At 39.8% G+C, this 19,655-nt stretch overlaps 1 protein-coding gene across 1 annotated transcript in view; it reads left to right on the forward strand.

Annotated features, from left to right (window-relative positions):
• The first annotated feature begins 262 nt into the window (after positions 1 to 262).
• Positions 263 to 19,655, forward strand: part of slc25a14 (solute carrier family 25 member 14) — a 55,403-nt gene continuing 36,010 nt past the window's right edge. Inside the window, exons 1-2 of the mRNA XM_073058467.1 lie at positions 263 to 402; positions 3,643 to 3,790. Coding sequence (XP_072914568.1) covers positions 318 to 402; positions 3,643 to 3,790 — 233 coding nt within the window. The 5' untranslated portion in view covers positions 263 to 317. The remainder of the gene's footprint in view (positions 403 to 3,642; positions 3,791 to 19,655) is intronic.

Consider the following 19,655-nt stretch of genomic DNA (forward strand, 5'->3'; position numbering starts at 1 on the left):
ATTCATCAACAACGTTCCCACTAAAGAGAGCCGCAAGGCCCGAAAGTCTGAGCTGTCTCGCTGGAGGAGGGAGCGGACTCGAATGCGTCACCTCGGTGTTACCCCCCGACATGTTCCGGGCTGCGTGACGCACGATGACAAATGGTCCCCCCCCCCGCCCACATCTGCTCGCATTCCGGACGGAATCCTGCGCGGAAGTGACACCCGGTACGCTGCGTCTTCAGCCAGAGCGCGTATTGACGTCATTGGCGGCGGCGGCGGCGGCGGCGCGCGGGGGCACGAGCGGCGTGCGCGCGCGCTTCTATCTCTGCAAGGGCATGGTTGGTGGCGGCCGAGAAATGTCCACCTTCAGCTGGAAGCCCTTTGTGTACGGGGGCCTGGCGTCCATCACCGCCGAATCCGGCAAGTACTTCACCGGTCCCCCTCAGCGCGGCCTCGCCCTCTTTTCTTGTGTCCTGGCGAGCCCAGGCTCGTTGCCTTCCCCTTCCGTAGATGTCAGGCTGGTGGTGGGCATGGACCCAGTCGGGCCGAAGGACTTTATTCCTTGTTGAATCTCTCTGTGATTCTCCTCTCTTCTTCGCCATCACCACCACTTTCACCCCCGCGTAATGCAAGGGTCAATACGATTTCCCTACGCCTTATCTCCTGGGTTGACCCAACTTTTATTGTGCCCACATTCCCACTGGCTCTCCCCAGATTCTGTTCCTCAATTTACAGCGGTCAAGTCACCTACCAGCCTATATTTTGAAATGTGAGGACATAGGAGGAATTGAAGGGAATACACACAATCACAGGGCGAATGTGAAAACTGGGTACAGATATCACCTAATGTCAGGGCTGAACTCAGGTTCTGGCACTGAAGTAACAGTACTGCTAGCTGCTCAGTCTGTAGACTGAGTTTTGTTGCACAAATCTGTGCCAGCACTCAATAACACCATTACTACCTCAAATATTGTACCTGTCTCAACTATGCTTTCCTTAACCCTAGCTAAACACCATCATTCTGTCTTCTGTAGTAATGTTAAAATGCTTTGCTTGCCTGACTTAAAATCACATTTACTGGTAGCCTATGTTTGCCTGCATTGTTTCTCCTCATGAGTTTTGAAATCCACAGCCCCAGTTTCCATTTATTTCAATTGTTTACCCTTCTTAGTTTGTATTTTCCTTCAATGCTACAATCCTGCAAGATTCTCATTCTTCCACTTCTCACCTCTTGAACTTTTCTGAATTTAACTGCTGCTGCGGTTGATTGACTTCCCCCTCAGCTCCCAGGTTTCCGGGTGTAACACTTGTCTTTGTATCTTAGCATCCAAGGACTGAAACCTCCCTTCCAAGTGAGGCACAAATTCACATGCATCTCATCCAAGTTTACCTACTTTATTAGGTGCTCCCTACGTGGCCTTCTCTACCTTGGCAAGACCAGTTGTAGACTGAGCAACAGTTTTGCAGAGCACCTATCTGCATGGGCCATTTGAAACTCCCTGTAGCAAGCCATTTGAGTTCCAGCCCCCACCCCCCACCCCCCATTCTCAGCCTTCTGTACTGCCAGGATGAGGCCCAAAGCAGATTAGTGGAATGTCATCTCATATTGCACCTGGTAGTCTACAACCTAAAGACATAAACAATGAGTTTTCTAATTTTAGATAATCCACCTACCCATCCATTTTCCAGTGCAACATGTGGCCATAAATTGACCCAATGTGTGTCTTACTTTTTAATATAACAGCAGACTCATCAAACTCGCTTTTAGATCAAGTGAGTACAGATTTCACGTTCTCATAGTAGAATAGGACTTGGAATTCTATGTACATCATTGGCATGTTAGTAGTTGCAAAAATAGCTTTAAAAAGAAAGCTAATTAAGCAGTGTCTTTATACCTTGATGTTATGACACAGCCATGGAAAATGCAAATTGGACCTCACCTGTGGAGATTTCTTTATAGAGCACCTAAAATGGATGTTGGCCATCAGATGGATATTAGATTGGAATGCATTATTGATTTATTGAAACAGTGTTCAGATTCGTGAGGGTTAAAATGATTCCAGTAACGAGTGGTTACTGAAAGTTAGGGTTTCATGCCCTAGAAGTGAGAAGTTATGTTTGAACTTTTCAAGGTATGATTTTATGAACAAGTAGTTTCTATCTAGCTCATTTCAACTGATTAAAAAATTTGAGATTATTGATCATACTCCTGAAAGACCTGATTTTCTTGTTTGGACAAACTATGTATGCAGAGTGGAAGGAGTTTTGAACTATTGCAATAGCAATTGACAGTTGATAAATTGCTAACTTTTTTTTAACATTTTCACAGCCAAAAATTTAAAGCTAGAGGAAAAAGTTTTAAAGGAGGATGGAGAGGAAAGTTTTTACATGGACAATGGTTGTTATCTGGAACATTTTTCTTGGAGAAGTTGGTGGAGTCGATAGGTTTATTGTTTGAGAGACATTTAGACAGACACCAGAATAGATGAGGCACAGATGTATAGGGTCCTAATACAGGAAAATAGGATTAGTGTGGTTGGATTAAATGGTTGGCATGGATGTGATGAGCTGAAGACCTGTTTTTATGCTGTAGGATTCTGATTCCATGACTCAAAGATATTATATGTACAGTAGAAAAGGTGAATTTGAGAAATTAGGTCACATATCAACCATGATGCCATTGACTAGTATTAATAGCTCATTGAGCACAATAGCTGACATTTCTTCCTATCTTCCTCAGCTCATAGATCAACACTTTTTTGCATTTCTCATAAAGACAATATGGAAGTATTAGGCCATTCTGCCATTTCATCATGGCTGACCATTTTCCCTGTCAATCCTATTCTCTTGCCTTCTGCCTATAACCTTTCACACCCTGACTAATGAAGATCCTATCAACCTCCTCATTCTTCTTCATCTCCACTCTAAATGGACATCCGTCCTAGAATCCCCACTATAGGAAACATCCTCTGTGCAACATTGTCCTTCCTTGATTAGGTACGATAAATTCTGGATTGCTCACTGGGACAGCAGCATAAACTGGTCAAGACAAATGATCCAAGAATTTTCACTTACTCTCTATATAGAGTTATAGTTCGTTCATCTTTGGGCATCTGTTGCTATCATGTCATTTTCTGCCATCTCCTCTGTATTGCACTGCCTGTGGAGGTGATAGTAAAGTATATGATAGCAATGTTTAAGAGTTTTTTAGAGAAACATGTACAGGCAGGTAACTGAGAAATGCAGACCATGTTCAGGTAGGTGGGATGAGTTTAGATTAGCAACATGGTCCGTGTTGATATGGTGAGCCATATTTTACAATGCTTTACTGTGTACTATTTTTAAGATGGGATTTTGGTGTTTGGAGCTCCCCAGTGAATCCTTCTTGACCACATTTACCAATGTTATCTGCAGTAAGTACTTGGGTGTCAGTTAACCAATCTCCTTGGTAATATCTTGTGCTTTGAAAATGTCGTTGCTTTGGGATTGATTATGTTAATTCCTATCTGAAACTTCATTTAACTCTTCTAGGAGATGCTGCAAAATTGCTAGACCAGTACCCTTCAGCCAGTAGTGTAGTCATGGATTATTATTAGCAACGATTTAGGCTTCCTTATTGAAATATCAGGAGTTATAAAAGCTGTTTTTCCACTCTGCTAGGCACCTTTCCAATTGATCTCACTAAAACCCGACTGCAAGTCCAGGGCCAATCAGTTGATTTGCGTTATAAGGAGATAAAGTACAGAGGAATGCTACATGCCCTATTGCGGATATTTAAAGAAGAAGGATTGAGAGCTCTCTATTCTGGGTAAGTGTAGATTAACTGTCTTGTATCAAGGCTTCATTTGAATCTGCCTCGACTATTCTCTCAGTTGTGCATTCGAAAATCTCACCATGGCTCCTTAATCTTGTGGTTGCAAACACAAACATCCTCAATCCCTTTCCTCGCTTTCCTAATGCTAATTATCACTTGAAGGAAAGTTTCTTGCATCGCAGCTAAACTTTCAGGTTCTTAACTGTCCTCCATGACATATTCATAGCCACTGACAATCCATTGCCCAATTTTGATGCTCTTGTATCCTTCAAAGTGGCTGGCAGAATCTCAATCTTTGACTCCTGAGCATTGTTCCCTCTAAGCTGTATGGGTGTGCAACCACACATTAACTGAAGTGCTGCTGTGCACCTAGTCTTTGTTGCTGCACAGCTGGAATTTTCTTTTTTATAAAGGGTTTAATATTAACCTGGAATTATGATATTGTAGTCACTAGTAAGACTTAGTTGCTTGACTGGCTGCTCAGTATTTCCGGGTTCCATTGTTTTAGACCCGACAGCGGGAAGGGTTAAAGGAGGAGGAGTGACGATACTAGTTGGAAAATGTTACAGCGATGCTCAGTCAGAATAGAATGGAGAAGTCTTCTAGTGAGGTGTGTAACCCTCTCACCATGGCTCATCAGCTATCACTGGCCAACAGCCATGTGACTCAGCAATGAATGGGTAACGGTGAGATGGCCATTTCCAATAAACACCACACATCTTAGGGTCGGTATGATTCAGGTTCAACACAAGCAGGATCATTAGAATAGTCCGTTAAAGGAACACAAATTAAGGTGAAAGCTGTATAAAAACCGCCTAATGCAAAAGTTATCATTTCCCAGGAAATAACAGAACTTACATGGGCATGAACTTAAAGTATATTTACAAATATTTAAGCATTAACAGACAGTGAAAAAGAGAAACTAGTCTATAACGTGCACAAAGAACATTGGAGCTCATTGGCAGGGGTGTCAAACTCATTTTAGGTCACGGGCCGGATTGAGCAAAATGCAGCTTCATGCGGGCTGGATCAGTCAGACGCGTGCAAACGCAGCTTTCGTTGCCTCCGTTTTTTCAGCCTGCTCTCATGTGTCTCAGTCTCTGCAATAACTACAAAGTGCTTCAATTTACAAATTCCGTTTCTTATGAAGAAGACTGCCGAATAAACACTAAAAACCCTGAAAACCTGGTACCTGAATAAACTCAGCATTAGCCATATTATACGTCATAGGCGCTTCGATTACTGGGGCCAGCTTTAATAGTAATTAGATATTAGCTTGAGGGCCAAAGATAATTCCACCGCGGGCCGGATTTGGCCCGTGGGCCTTGAGTTAGACATATATGCTGTATAGTCATGTGCTTCACTTTACTTACTCACGTTATTGACCCCACATTCTGTGTGAAAAGCACCAGCCACAATTCAAACCTTCCATAAAGTCCATTATGAGCTAACTCCTAATTCAGAAATATTGGTACTTACTCCATGGAACCATTTGTAAGAAATTATTTGTGCTGACGACAGTGTATGTCCTTTGGCCAAGGGTTCTGCGAGTGTCTTACATTGAGCTCCTCTCCACATCTCACTTCTCCCCCATCTCCAACAAAGGATCTTCCCCCAAACCCACGTTTCAAAAATTGGATGTTGCTTAGAACATTCCTAACCTAATCAAATGACTCATTATTTTAACAGAAAACGAAATACTGGACTGTAAAATTTGATTAAAGAATGCACTGTGTTTTATAAAAAATCTGCAGAAAATGAAATACCCAGCAGCTTAACTGTAGTAATACAATAAAACATGTTCCTAACCAGGGTATTACATTCTCCCCTCCCCACCAAAAATGGTCATGTCATCATAACTTTGTAAGCCTTTGGAACTTATCAAATCCATTATTAATAACCCAGCACTTACACTCAGTAACACTAGTAGTTATGTTCCCTCCTATGTTCTGACATTATTCATGGTATGACTACATCATTCAAATGAATTACTCGATTATAGGACTTCCAATCCACTTGTAAAATAACATGTCTCACCATCGGGGTTGATACAACACTTTTGTTTCCCATCATATGCCAGCTTATCTGGAGTTCTCCTGACTCTAAGACCTTCTTATTTCAGTTTCAGTTTCTTCAGTCTCAGCCTCTCCTTCTGACTGTTCATGTTTACTTGGGTATACCTCACCCTGTCTTTCACTCGTACCTTCTGGTAATTCAGTTCCTCCTGCCCCCTGACTGAACTCAGCTTCATTTTCAATTATATTTGAGTCCAGTTCACCTTTACTGTCTAATATCATGTTTGGCTGTCCAATGATTGCCCTCCCCACTTTATTAAGTTCTGGACTGGAAGATTCCAATGTCTCTTCATCAACTGTTGGGAAGTTTGCATAAGCTAAGGCATACCACATTACAATTTCTTCATCCTCTTTGGAAAGGAAATCCATACGCACTAGATCAAGTGGTCCTGTGCTTTTGAGAAAAAGGAGCAACTCTTTCAGGTAGTGTCTTTCTCCGAATACAACGGATGCATGATTTACAGTAATCTTCAACTCCAGTCTTCATTCATGGCCAATAGAACTGATCTCGATCCAATTCGTAGGTCTTGTCACATCCCAAATGATCCGCATCATCATGAAGTGTTCTTGGTACAATCTTCCGGTACTTGCAAACCCAACTTGACATGTCGAGTTCTGTTTGGAGGAGACATAACCCTGTATAGAACTTTGCTCCTCAATTCCAGTTTGTCCCATCAGGAGGGGTATGGTCATCTTGGTGTGCTGCTGCCAATTCAGCAGGACACAAGGCGAGCAACTGCCTTGTATTCTGCACAGTTAGGTTGCAATATGCTCGTGGACTGGCATGGCTAGAAGCTCCCAAATGATCAGCAGCTCTGTCAGGCCATAGCCTTTCCTCTGATTTTCTAACTATGGAAAGCTAGCATGCTGCTTTAACATCAGAGGCAGGAATGTTCTCCCACTCTCTGCCCATTCCTGGCATCTCATGAGAACATTGTGATAACGCATCCACGGCAATGTTCTGATTTCCTGGCCAGTATTTAAGGCTGAAATTATAAATAGACAACACCACCAACCAGCAATGACCTGAGACATCCAAGTTTGCCGAGGTCAAAATACAAGTCGGTGAATTGTTGTTGGTCCTCACCTTGAACTTGGCACCATATAGTCACTTAATTTGTCTACCATGGCCCACTTCAACGGCAGAAACTCCAATTTCTGTGCGGGGTAGTTTTGTTTGGATGGCACAAGATCTGGCTGACGGAAGCAACAGGATTCAGCCCTTTACTTTGGTCTAGGTATAAATGCGGCCTCATCCTTCATGGCTAGCATCTCTATGTAGTACATGCGGCATCTACGGTTTTACAAAGGCTGGCACAGGTGTGGTAGTCAGTGACTCAGCAGCTGAAATGGCTCTTCACACTTTGTATCCCATCTTTTCCGAAAAGGCTCCAAAGGGCTAAGATAAACCTCTTCTCCCTTTCTTCACTGAGGGAAGGTGACCAAACAGGAGTTGATTCAAAAGGTGCCTTACTCTGGAGTAGTCCTTCACAAATCTCCAATAGTATCCACAGAATCCGAGGAATGAACGCATTCCTTGGGCCTTGGCCATGTGGTTACTGCTTCTATCTTAGATGGATCTATAGCCACTCCATCCGGAGAGACTGTGTTCTACATAGTTGACTGACATGTTACAGAACCTTCAGACAGTTTTAACACCTTCAGTAGTCTTGTCTCATGCTCTTCCAGTGTTGACCCAAACACCGAGATCGTCCAAGTACACCAGTACCTCAAGTAGGTTCATATCTCCAACATTCTGCTCCATGACACATTGGAAAATAGCAGGTGCTCCTGATATGCCCTTAAGGATCCTTTCCCATTGAAAGAGTCCAAGCAGACATATGAATGCCATCTTTATCAGCTTCACTCATGGGTACTTGATAACACCAACTTCTTAGATCCAACACACTGGACCATTTTCTTCCAGTGTGAAGCAGGCCAGAGCATCCTCGATTTGTGAAACAGTACTGCATATTGGTACAGGACTATACATCTGTTCAATGTTCGATAATCAACACACATCCGTACCTTCCTATTCTTTTTCTTCACAACTATTATGGATGACGACTTCTCGACTTGGTGATAATTCCATCTTCCTTCAGCTTCAGCAGATGTTGCCGAATATCTTCAAAGACTACTGGTGCTGTTCGGCAAGACCTCTCTGGGAAAGATGTGTCCTTTCACTCTACTAGTGTGGCAAGTACTCTTGGAGCAACCAACATCAAACTCATCAGTAGAACAGACATCTTTATGTATCAACATCTTCTCAGTTAATCACTTTTTCCATTCATCTTGTATCAGTGAGTTACCAAAGTTGAATGACTTTGATGCCAACTTCCCTGATTCAAGAGACTTTTTTACTTCCTTTTTCCGACTGAAAAACTAGACACTATCATCAGAGGAAATAGATGGTAACATCTCTTCACGAGGTGTTCCTGACAATCACTGTCTCCCTGTTTGCATAGACAGCTGAATACTTCTGCAGTTTGGGTCTAACCAGCCCTCCTGCAGATAAGCATGACTTTTCCTGAGCATTCTGCCAAATTTGTGAGTTCCCATCACTCTAGCAACTCCTCCAGGATGTAACCTGACAGGTTTAGACTGGGTATATTACAGTTCCTTGTTTTTGCTCATCATCCTGCTTAAGAGGCATTTGCACCTTCTCGAAAGCAGCTTGGAACATGGTGAATGGATGAGGTTTCCAAAAAGTCCTCTCCATTTCTCTCCTGGCATGCTCCCACAAGCCTTATCATAATTTAAGTTTTGTTCCCACAAGAATGGAAGCTTCATCTTTTATGACCAGATCCAGGCAGACCAACACTAGTGTACCTCTACTCAGGTCACATCAGGGGTCACTTTAGCAGCAAGGGACAACTGAAGGCAGTAACTGACTAATGGAAACATTCCGTTTTTCCGTCATATTTTCCTCCTCTCATACTTCTCTAAGTAAATCAGTAAAAGATGGAGGAGGAAGCATCTTGTAGGTCATTCGACTGCGTAGAGCAATCATGTCGTGTGACAGCGCGCCCTTCACAACTTGCTCTACCCTTAAACTATTTATCTCAGCCAACTGAAGGACCCCTTTATGGCACAAACAATGCAGCAGTTTATCTAACCTGTAAAGGTAGGCAGCAAGCTTCTCTCCTTCTGGAATGTGTGCCTAAGCTTCTTTATGAGATCAGCTGAGCTGTCCATAGTTCCAAAAGCATTTTCCAGCACTTGCATGTAGTTAGCTGACATGAATAAAGGATTTTCTGTCTTTAGGAACCTCACTATATCGTGGCTAGATCCTTTAAACTCTTTACCAGTCTCTGCTTTTTCATGTTATCCAAGCACTGCCATTTATCCAGTAACTGAGATGTCTGCTCAGCCCAAGCCTCATATCCTTCTTTCCCATCAGGTGTGAGCTTGACTTCAGAGAACATTCTCAGCCTATGATAACTGTAGCTCTCAGCAGGTACACTATGGCATTTATCGACCAGTGATATAACAGCCAAAACCTATTCAAAATTTAAACCAACAGCTGAAGGACCTATCAGACTTTTCACATCAGACAACATCTTCCCCTCACTCCAGGGAAAAGAGAACAACTTGCCTTTCACATCTTTACCCTCAGTACTGTCAGTAAGTTTCTTGGCACCTCTAAAGACATGAACTGGCCATGGCCCCACCTCAACAGGTACAGGCAGGCATCAGGCAGCATGAGTTGAGTCACGACACTGGTGGTCTGAACTAGCATGACATCTTCACCGACTGGTTCAGTGTAATTTTCCCCAACACCTCCACAGAACTCATTCTATATAATACTTCATTGGTAACTCGAGCAGAAACCTTGCTCAGAACGCCAGCATTTTGAGTGGATAATCCCTTATCGCACCAGGCCTTAACAACCACAGCATCCATATTACAAAACCTTAATGATTACACCTTAAGTTCCGCAAAATACTGGCTTAAACACAAATCTACACTTATCCAAACCTTATACAGCATTACATCCCGAACAAACCCCTGAAAAATGTAACCTCCTCACTTATTTGGCTCATTAGCTAATTAATAGCCATGTGACTCAGCAATGCATGGGTAATGGTGAGATGGTCATTGCCAATAAACACCACATGTTTATAAGACCATAAGACATAGAAGCAGAAATAGGCCATTCAGCTCGTTGAGTCTGCTCTGCCATTCCATCATGGCTGATCACAGATCCCACTCAACCCCATACACTTGTCTTCTCGCCATATCCTTTGATGCTCTGACGGATCAGGAAACGATTAACCTCTGCATTAAATATACCCATGGACTTGGCCTCCACCACAGTCTGTGGCTAGCACTCCACAGATTCACCACTCTCTGGCTAAAAAAATTCCTCTTTACCTCTGTTCCTAAAGGTCATCCTTCAGTTTTGAGGCAGTGCCCTCCAGTTTGAGATAGCCCCATCTTAGGGAGTATCCTCTTCACATTCACCCTATCTACATTCAGTAGGTTTCAATGAGATCCTTCCACATTCTTCTAAATTCCAGTGAGTACAGGTCCAGAGCTGCCAAATGCTCCCCACCTGTTAACCCTTTCATCAACAGCATCATACTTGTGAACCTCTGCATTTCTGATGTTTGAACCTTCTCCACATTTAGATAATAGTCTGCACTATTGTTCCTTTTACCAACATGCATTATCATACAAGAGGTTGGTATGATTCAGGTTCAACACAAGCAGGAATGTTAGAGTGTTCTGTTAAGGGAATGAAAATCATGGTGAATGCTGTATAAGTACTGCCCCATGCTAATGTTATCATTTGCCAGGAAATAACAGAACTTATACCGCATAAACTTAAAAGTGGAAGTGTTTTTACAAATATTTAAATTTTATAGACAGTTAATAGAAAAAGGCCAAATATGGCTAAACCAGTCTGTAATGTGCACGTAAATGTTGGAGCTCATTGCTGCATAGTCATGTACTTCACTTTAATTTCTCATGGTGCTGAACCCACATTCTGTATGAAAAGCACCAGCCATGATTCGAACTTCCATGAAGTCCATTACAAACTAACTGGCTAACTTAGAAGTATTGTCACTTCCTCCATGGAACCATTTGACAGCACAAAGTGTTTCTTACAACGGTGTCTATTCTTCGGGTGGGTTTCTGCAAGTGTCTTCCATTGTGCTCCTCTCTGCAGCTCATTTCTCCCCCAGCTCTGGCAAAAGAACTCCCTCAAAACCCATGTTCTAGAAGTTGGGTGTCGCTAATCTCTCGAATGGTCCATGGCATCCCATTGGACAGAATGTTATCAAGACAAACCTGATAGGCTGATACAACATTCCTGAGCCAGTCAAATGACCCATTATTTTAACAGAAAATAAAATACTGAGGTGTAATATTTGATTAACAGAACAGTGTTTTGCAAAAAGTCTGCAGAAAATAAAATACTCAACTCCATAAACTGTAGTAATACAATAAAACATGTTCTTAACCAGAGTGTTACAGGTGTTATGGGTGGAACTGAGTAATAAGAAAGATATGACCAAGTTAATGGGGCTATATTACAGACCACCCAACAGTCTGAGGGATTTAGAGGAACACATTTGTAGGGAGATCAAAGACTGTTGCAAGAAACATAGGGTTTTTTTAGAAGGTGATTTTAACTGTCCCCATATTGACTGGGACTCCCATAATGTAAATGGACTAGATGGGATAAAGCAACACTTACAACGCGCTGGAGGAACTCAGCAGATCGGGCAGCATCCATGGAAACGAGCAGTTAGTGTTTTGGGCCGAGACCCTTCACCAGGACTGACAAAGGGTATCGGCCCGAAACGTTGACTGCTGGTTTCCACAGATGCTGCCCGACCTGCTGAGTTCCTCCAGCGTGTTGTACGTGTTGCTTTGACCACAGCATCTGCAGTACAGTTTGTGTTTAGATGGGATAGAGTTTGTCAAATGTGTTCAGGAAAGTTCCCTTATTAAGAACATAGAAGTCCCAGCAAGAGATTGGGTGATACTTGATCTACTATTAGAGAATGAGACAGAGCAGGTGACAGAAGTTGTGTAGGGGAGCACTTTGCATCCAGTGATCATAATGTTATTGGTGTCAAACTAAATATGGAAAAAGACAGGTCTGGTCTTTGGGTTGGAGAAGGGCCAATTTGGATGGTATCAGAAAGGATCTGGCGAGTGTAGATTGGGACAAGCTGTATTTTTGGCAAAGGTGTACTAGGGAGAAATTAAAGGGGGAGGGGTGGCATTACTAAACAGGGAGATGTCACAGCAGCAGTAAGACAGGATAGGCTGTAGAACTCGTCTGCTGGGGCTATATGGTTGGAACCGGGAATAAGAAAGCGATGACCATGTTAGAGAGTTTATATTTTAGACAATATTGACCATCAGTAAGATTTAGCGGAGTAGATTTTTAGAGAAATCATACACGATTGGAAGAATCATAAGTTTGTGACTGTAGGTGTTTTAACTTTCCAGCTATTGACTGAAACTCCCATACTATAAAAGGGCTGGATGGAAAAGAGTTTGTCAGTGTTTTCAGGGAAGTTTTCTTAATGCATAGAAGTTTCAACTAGATCTCCTATTAGGGAATGAGAGGGCAAGTGACAGAAATTTGTATAGGTGAACACTTTGCATCTAGTAATCATAATGCCATTGATTTTAAGATCATTATGAAGAAGGATAGGTCTGGTCCTTGGGTTAAGATTCTAAATTGAAGAAAGGCCAATTTTCATGGTATCAGAATAAATCTGCCAGATATGGATTGGGACTAGCAAAAGTGTACTTGATAAGTAGGAGACCTTCAAAAGTGAAATTTTGATAGTACAAAACTTTTATGTGCCTGTCAGAATAAAAGATAAATATAACAGGCACATACAAGAGATATTGAGACTCTGGTTAAGAAAAAAAAGAGGTGCGTATCACATATAGGCAGGTAGGAACAAATGAGGTGCTTATGGAGTATAAGAAATGCAAGAGAACACATAAGAGAGAAATTAGGAGGGCTGAAGGAAGGCATGAGGTTGTTTTAGCAGACAAGGTGAAGGAGAATCTTAAGGGATTCTACAAATATGTTAAAATTCAAAAGGATGGCAAGGGGCAAAATTGGCCCACTTGGAAGATCAGAATGATAATCCATGTGTGGAGCCAAAAGAGATGGGGAGATCTCAAATGAATTTTTGCAACCCTGTTTACCCAGGAGATGGATGCGGAGTCTAGAATTAAGGCAAAGTTAAACCATCCGATTAAACGAAAGAAGATTTTCAAAGTATTCCAAAGACTTAATGCTCATATTATCTTTGTACAAGAAACTCATGTGAGGAAGGAGGACAAATATCGCTTTTTTAGGTCTTGGCGGGGTCAACAGTATCATTCGAATTCGAATGCCAAAGTTAAGGGAGTTTCAATTTTTATTGACTCCTCTATTACATTTGTTCAACACGATATCCTTTCGGATCCGAATGGTAGATTTTTGTTAATTACGGGTTTACTCGGTAATAAAAAGGTTGCTATGGTTAATGTTTATGCCCCGAATGTGGATTGTCCTGACTTTTTTAAGTCCTTATTTACTTCTTTACCTAATTTAAATGAATATAAGTTAATAATGGGTGGTGACTTTAATTGTTGTTTAATTCCTTTGATGGACAAATTTACAACTATTCAGACTCTATCCAATAAGTCGGCCACTTGTATTAACTCCTTTTTGACTGATAATGGAGTTTTTGATATTTGGAGATTTCGCCATCCTAATGACAAAGAGTTTTCTTTTTTCTCACATGTTTATCACTCCTATTCGAGAATTGATTATTTTTTTATTGACTCTTGTTTTATTCCATCGGTAATTGGTTGTAATTATGATATTATAGCTATTTCTGACCATGCTCCATTAAAACTTTCTATTAATTTTACGGATACAGCTTTAAATGCTAGACAATGGCGATTTGACTCTACCTTATTGCAAGAACCGGACTTTATTAAATTTATGAAGGAACAGATTGATTTCTTCTTTTCAACTAATTCCACGGAGGATATCACATGCGGAACACTTTGGGACACTTTAAAAGCGTATATACGTGGACAGATTATCTCGTATTCTGCTGGTCTGAGAAAACGCATTAAGAAGGAAACTTTTTTACTGGTTGATAAAATTAAAGAGATTGACAAGAAATATTCGACTACTCCTAGCATGGAACTTTATAAACAAAGGGTTGAACTTCAAATGGAACATAGTTTATTACTTACATCTCCGATAGAAAATCAATTAATGAAAACCAAATCTGATTTCTATATACATAGTGATAAATCGGGAAAACTGTTAGCTAGTCAGCTGAAGAATGTTTCAGTTAAACGCCAGATTACTAAGGTTCGACAGCAGAATGGGGATTTGACAGTTAACCATGATGACATAAATAAGTCTTTTCAAGACTTTTATACCTCCCTGTATAAATCTGAATTCCCTCAGGATCATAATACCATGTGTGATTTTCTCGGGAAATTGAATTTTCCAAAACTATCATCTGATGATATTTCAGTAATAGATACTCCGTTTACGGATGCGGAAATTAAAGGGGTTATTTCCTCAATGAATTCTGGGAAAGCACCAGGTCCAGATGGGTATACAGAAGAATTTTTTAAATGTTTTTCTGATACTCTATCTCCTTGGCTATGCAAGGTGTTTGAAGAAGCAATTAGATTGGGGAAGTTGCCACAATCTTTTTATAGAGCTTCCATTTCTTTAATACTGAAGAAAGATAAAGACCCTACTGATTGTGCATCCTACAGACCAATATCTTTATTGAATGTGGATTCTAAGATTTTTTCCAAGTTGCTGGCTTCTAGGTTGGAGAAGGTATTACCCCAAATTATTTCGGAAGACCAAACCGGTTTTATTAAAAATCGCTATTCTTTTTTCAATGTTAGGAGATTATTGAATATTGTTTATACTCCTTCACATAATACTTCAGAATGTGTTATATCATTAGATGCGGAAAAAGCATTTGATAGAGTTGAATGGCCCTACTTATTTTATGTGTTGGAGAAGTTTAATTTTAGTCCGACCTTCATTTCTTGGATTAAACTGATATATCAAACTCCAGTAGCCTCGGTGTTTACTAATAATCAAAGATCTCCATTTTTTCGTTTATTTCGGGGCACTAGACAAGGTTGTCCTCTTAGTCCATTACTATTTAACATCGCCTTAGAACCTTTGGCAATTGCCATCAGAGAATCACAGGATATTTTGGGTATTAATCGTGGAACAGATATTCATAAGGTATCTTTATATGCAGACGATTTATTATTATTCATCTCTAATCCTGAGAAATCTATTTCAGCAGTCTTATCATTGTTGGCTCAATTTAGTGAGTTTTCTGGGTATAAGTTAAATCTTAATAAGAGTGAATTGTTTCCTTTGAATAGACAGGTCCCAAATTATGGTATTTTACCTTTTAAATTAGCTAACGATTCTTTTACTTATTTAGGGATTAAAATTACCAAAAACCATAAAGAATTATTTCGGTTTAATTTTTTACCCTTAATTGATCAGATTAAAGGTTTGTTTACTAAGTGGTCACCATTATCTTTATCTCTGATAGGTAGGATTAATGCTATTAAGATGGTTATTTTACCTAAATTTTTATATGTTTTTCAAGCGGTACCAATTTTTATTCCGAAATCCTTTTTTACTAATGTTGATTCAAAAATTTCTTCATATATATGGCAGAATAAAAATCCCAGGTTAGGTAAAATATACTTACAGAAGACAAAGAAGGATGGTGGGTTGGCATTACCCAATTTCAGATTTTATTATTGGGCAGTTAATATTAGATATTTGATATGTTGGTTGAAAGAATGGGATGGTCCTTTTGGCCCTCATTGGGTGAGTTTGGAAACCAAATCGGTTTCTGCTTATGCTCTGGGTTCTATCTTAGGGACATCTCTCCCTTTTGCTCTTTCTAAATTGCCGAAGCGAATTGACAACCCGATAGTTAAATATACCTTACGTATATGGTTTCAATTTCGGAAATTTTTCGGGTTGACTCAATTCATGTTAAATAGTCCTATTGTATCTAATTGCTTTTTCCATCCCTCAATTATAGATCATGCTTTTTTGGCTTGGAAGACTAAGGGATTATTAAGATTTTCCGACTTATTTTTGGACAACTGTTTTATGTCCTTTGAGCAACTAGCTAATAAATATAATTTGCCTAGATCTCATTTTTTTAGCTACTTACAGGTTAGGCATTTTTTAAGTACGGTACTTTCTTCGTTCCCAAATTCTCTGTCTTCAGATACTTTGGAAAGTTTGTTTGAATTAAACCCTTTTCAAAAAGGGCTTATATCAAAACTTTATAATATAATTATGAAGATACGTTCAGTGCCCTTTGATAAGACCAAAAATGATTGGGAAAGAGAACTTAATCTTATTATTCCTATTGAGAATTGGGATAGAATTTTTAAATTAGTTAATACATCATCTACATGTGCCAAACATTCATTATTACAATTTAAGGTTGTACATAGGGCCCATATGTCCAAGGATAAATTAGCTCATTTTTATTCTCATATAAACCCTATTTGTGACAGATGTCATTTAGAAATCGCTTCTTTAACTCTTATGTTTTGGTCATGTCCACTTTTGAGAAAATATTGGAAAGATATTTTTGATATTATTTCGGCGGTATTGAACATTGATTTACAACCCCATCCTATTACCGCAATTTTTGGTTTACCGATGATGGACTTACTTCACTTATCTCCTTCCGCCTGTCGAATGATTGCTTTTCTCACTTTGATGGCTAGAAGATCTATTTTGTTGAATTGGAAGGAAATTAATCCTCCCACGGTATTTCATTGGCTTTCTCAAACTATGTTATGTCTAAATTTAGAAAAAATTAGAAGTGCTGTATTTGATACTTCTATTAAATTTGAAAAGATATGGAGACCATTTATTCAATATTTTCATATGATGTAATGGCCCTGTGCCGGGCTTATTGGTTTTTTTTTTCAGCTTTAATCGTATGTATGTTGAGAGGATCGGAGTTGACGTCATTGATGTTTATGTATACTCGTGAGATACTATGAACAGCCCTTTTTTTTTCTCTTTTTAAAAGTTTTTTTTATTTTTTTTTCTTTGTTTTTTTTTTCTTTTTCTTGATACTAGATTTCTTGGTAACTTTCTTAGATAGATTTTTTTTTCTCTTTTTTACACTATATATTATGAAATATCTAAACTTACCTTGTTCATATATATACTATATGGTTTATGTTTTGGGAAACTTACTTATGCTCTATTCATTGTTTATGTATTACTTTATGTATAATGGGAGTCTATATATTTGTAATCCCTTACCATTATTTGAATTGTATCTCATTCATAATATTCTAAATATTAATAAAAAGATTGAAAGAGAATTAAGGCAAAGCAGCATCAACTTCATGGACCAAATACATATGATGCTGAAGGACTTATTTACTGTCTTGAGGCAAACTAGGGTGTATAAATCTTCAGGGCCTGACCAGGTATTCCCTCAGACCTTGTAGGAGGCAAGTGCAAAAATTGCTGGGGCCCTTGCAAAAATATTTAAATCATCCCTAGCGACAGGTGAGGTACTAGAGGATCGGAGGGTAGCCAAAGTTGTTCTGCTGTTTAAAAAGACTTTAAATATAAACAAGGAAATTATAGGCTGGTGAGTCTGACATCAGATGTGGGAAAGTTATTGGAAGGTATTCTAAGGAACCGGATTATAGAAGTGCTTGGATGCACCTGATTAAAGATTGTCAGCATAGCTTTGTGCAGGGTTGGTCATGTCTAACCAATCTTGTATAGAGTTTTTTGAGGAATTTACTAGAAAAATGAATGAAGGCAAAGCACTGGATGTTGTCTCCGTGGACTTTAGTAAGGGATTTGACAAGATCTGCATGGGAGGCTGGTCAAGAAGGTTGAATCACTTGGCACTCAGGATGAGGTAGCAAATTGGAATAGACATTAGCTTTGTGGGAGAAGCCAGAGAGTGGTAGTAGAGGAAGCTATATTGATTTTTAACACTGAGTAGTTTTACTGTGAATGCCTGCAAGAAAATGAATCTCAAATGTACATTTTCTTAAAAATTTGAATGCATATGATCAACCATCTCTACTTCATTCTTCTTTCTTCTAGCCAACCTTTCTCTGGCTTTAATATTATCTCCCTGTAACCTCTGTTTATTTTGTTTGGGAGATACTCCTGTATTCCTTAAAACAATTCCCACAACTACTGATCGCCCAACTTATTGCAAGTGTTTCCCTTGATAGATTTCCTCTGCCTTTGCAGTTTCTTGGCCCATCTTCTGTCTTTCATTCCTGTTTACTCATTTTTCCTATCCAATCCATTAACTTTTTGCTAAACGATGTGCCTACTAGATGTTTGGGGGGGGCTCTACAGAGAAGATGGTATATGGTTTTGTTTGGTTAACATTGATTAGGTCATTTCTGAAAGCACACTGAACATTCACAAACTTGAAGAATGCCATATTTATAAAAAATTATAAATATACATGCTCAACAATATCCTGTCTGTTACAACATCACAAAAGAAAGTAGAAGTAGGCGAAACTGCTGTGTTACTTACCCATAATCCTCAATTGCTTGAACTTCAGCTTAAGTACATGAGAGTCAGAAAAATACAGTATTGAAGTAGGTCCGTTGGCCCATCCTGTCTGGTCTGATCCATTTAAGCTGCCTACTCCCATCGAACTGCACCCGGACCACAGCCCTCCATACCCCCACCATCCATGTACCCATTCAATCTTCTTTTAAACATTAAAATCAAGCTTGTAAGCACCACTTGTGCTGAAGCTCGTTCCACTCTCACATGACCCTCTGTGTGAAGAAGTTTCCCCTCATGTTGCCCTTAAACATTTCACCACTTATCCTTAACCCATGACCTCTATTTGTAGTCCCACATAACCTCAATGGAAAAAACCTACTTAGATTTACCTTGTCTATACCCCTCATAATTTTGTTTACCTGTCTCAAATCAATCTTCTACGTTCCAAGGAATGGAGTCCTAACTTAGTCAGTCTTTCCTTATAACTAAGGTCCTCTAATCCCGACAACATCCTTGCAAATTTTCTCTGTACTCTTTCAACCTTATTTACATCACTCCTATAGGTAGGTGACCAAAACAGCACACAACTCTCCAAATTACACTTCACCAAGGTCTTATACAACTTCAACATAACATCCCATCTCCTGTATTCAGTACTTTGATTTATGATGGCAAAAGTGGCGAAAGCTTTCTTTAAGACCCTGTGCCACCACTGTCAATGTATTCCCAGATCCCTTTGTTCTGCCGCACTCTTTAGTGTCCTTCAACTGTGTACCACTCCACTAGTCACAGGCCTCCAGTCAGAGGCAACCATCTACTACCACTCTCTGGCTTCTCCCACCAAGCTAATGTCTAATCCAATTTACTACCTCATCTTGAATGCCCAGCACTGAACTTTCTTGACTGACCTCCCATACAGAACCTTGTCAGATGCCTTGCTAAAGTCCATATAGACAATGTTCACTGCCTTGCCTTCATCTGACGATCTTGACTTCCACTGTCCTCAGAAAATTCACAAAGTTTAGTTTGTTTCATTTATGCAAGTACATGTAAGCAGAGATGCATTGATAAACTTGCTTATAGCACCATCATGGCACATAGCATTATGTTAAGTAGCATTCACAAGGAAAACTTAACACATAAACATTTTTACAAGCAACAACACCATTACAAGAATGCAGTTAAAACAAGAAAAATTCCATTTTGG

This window comes from Hemitrygon akajei, chromosome 10, assembly GCF_048418815.1.
Source record: "Hemitrygon akajei chromosome 10, sHemAka1.3, whole genome shotgun sequence".
NCBI lineage: Eukaryota > Metazoa > Chordata > Chondrichthyes > Myliobatiformes > Dasyatidae > Hemitrygon > Hemitrygon akajei.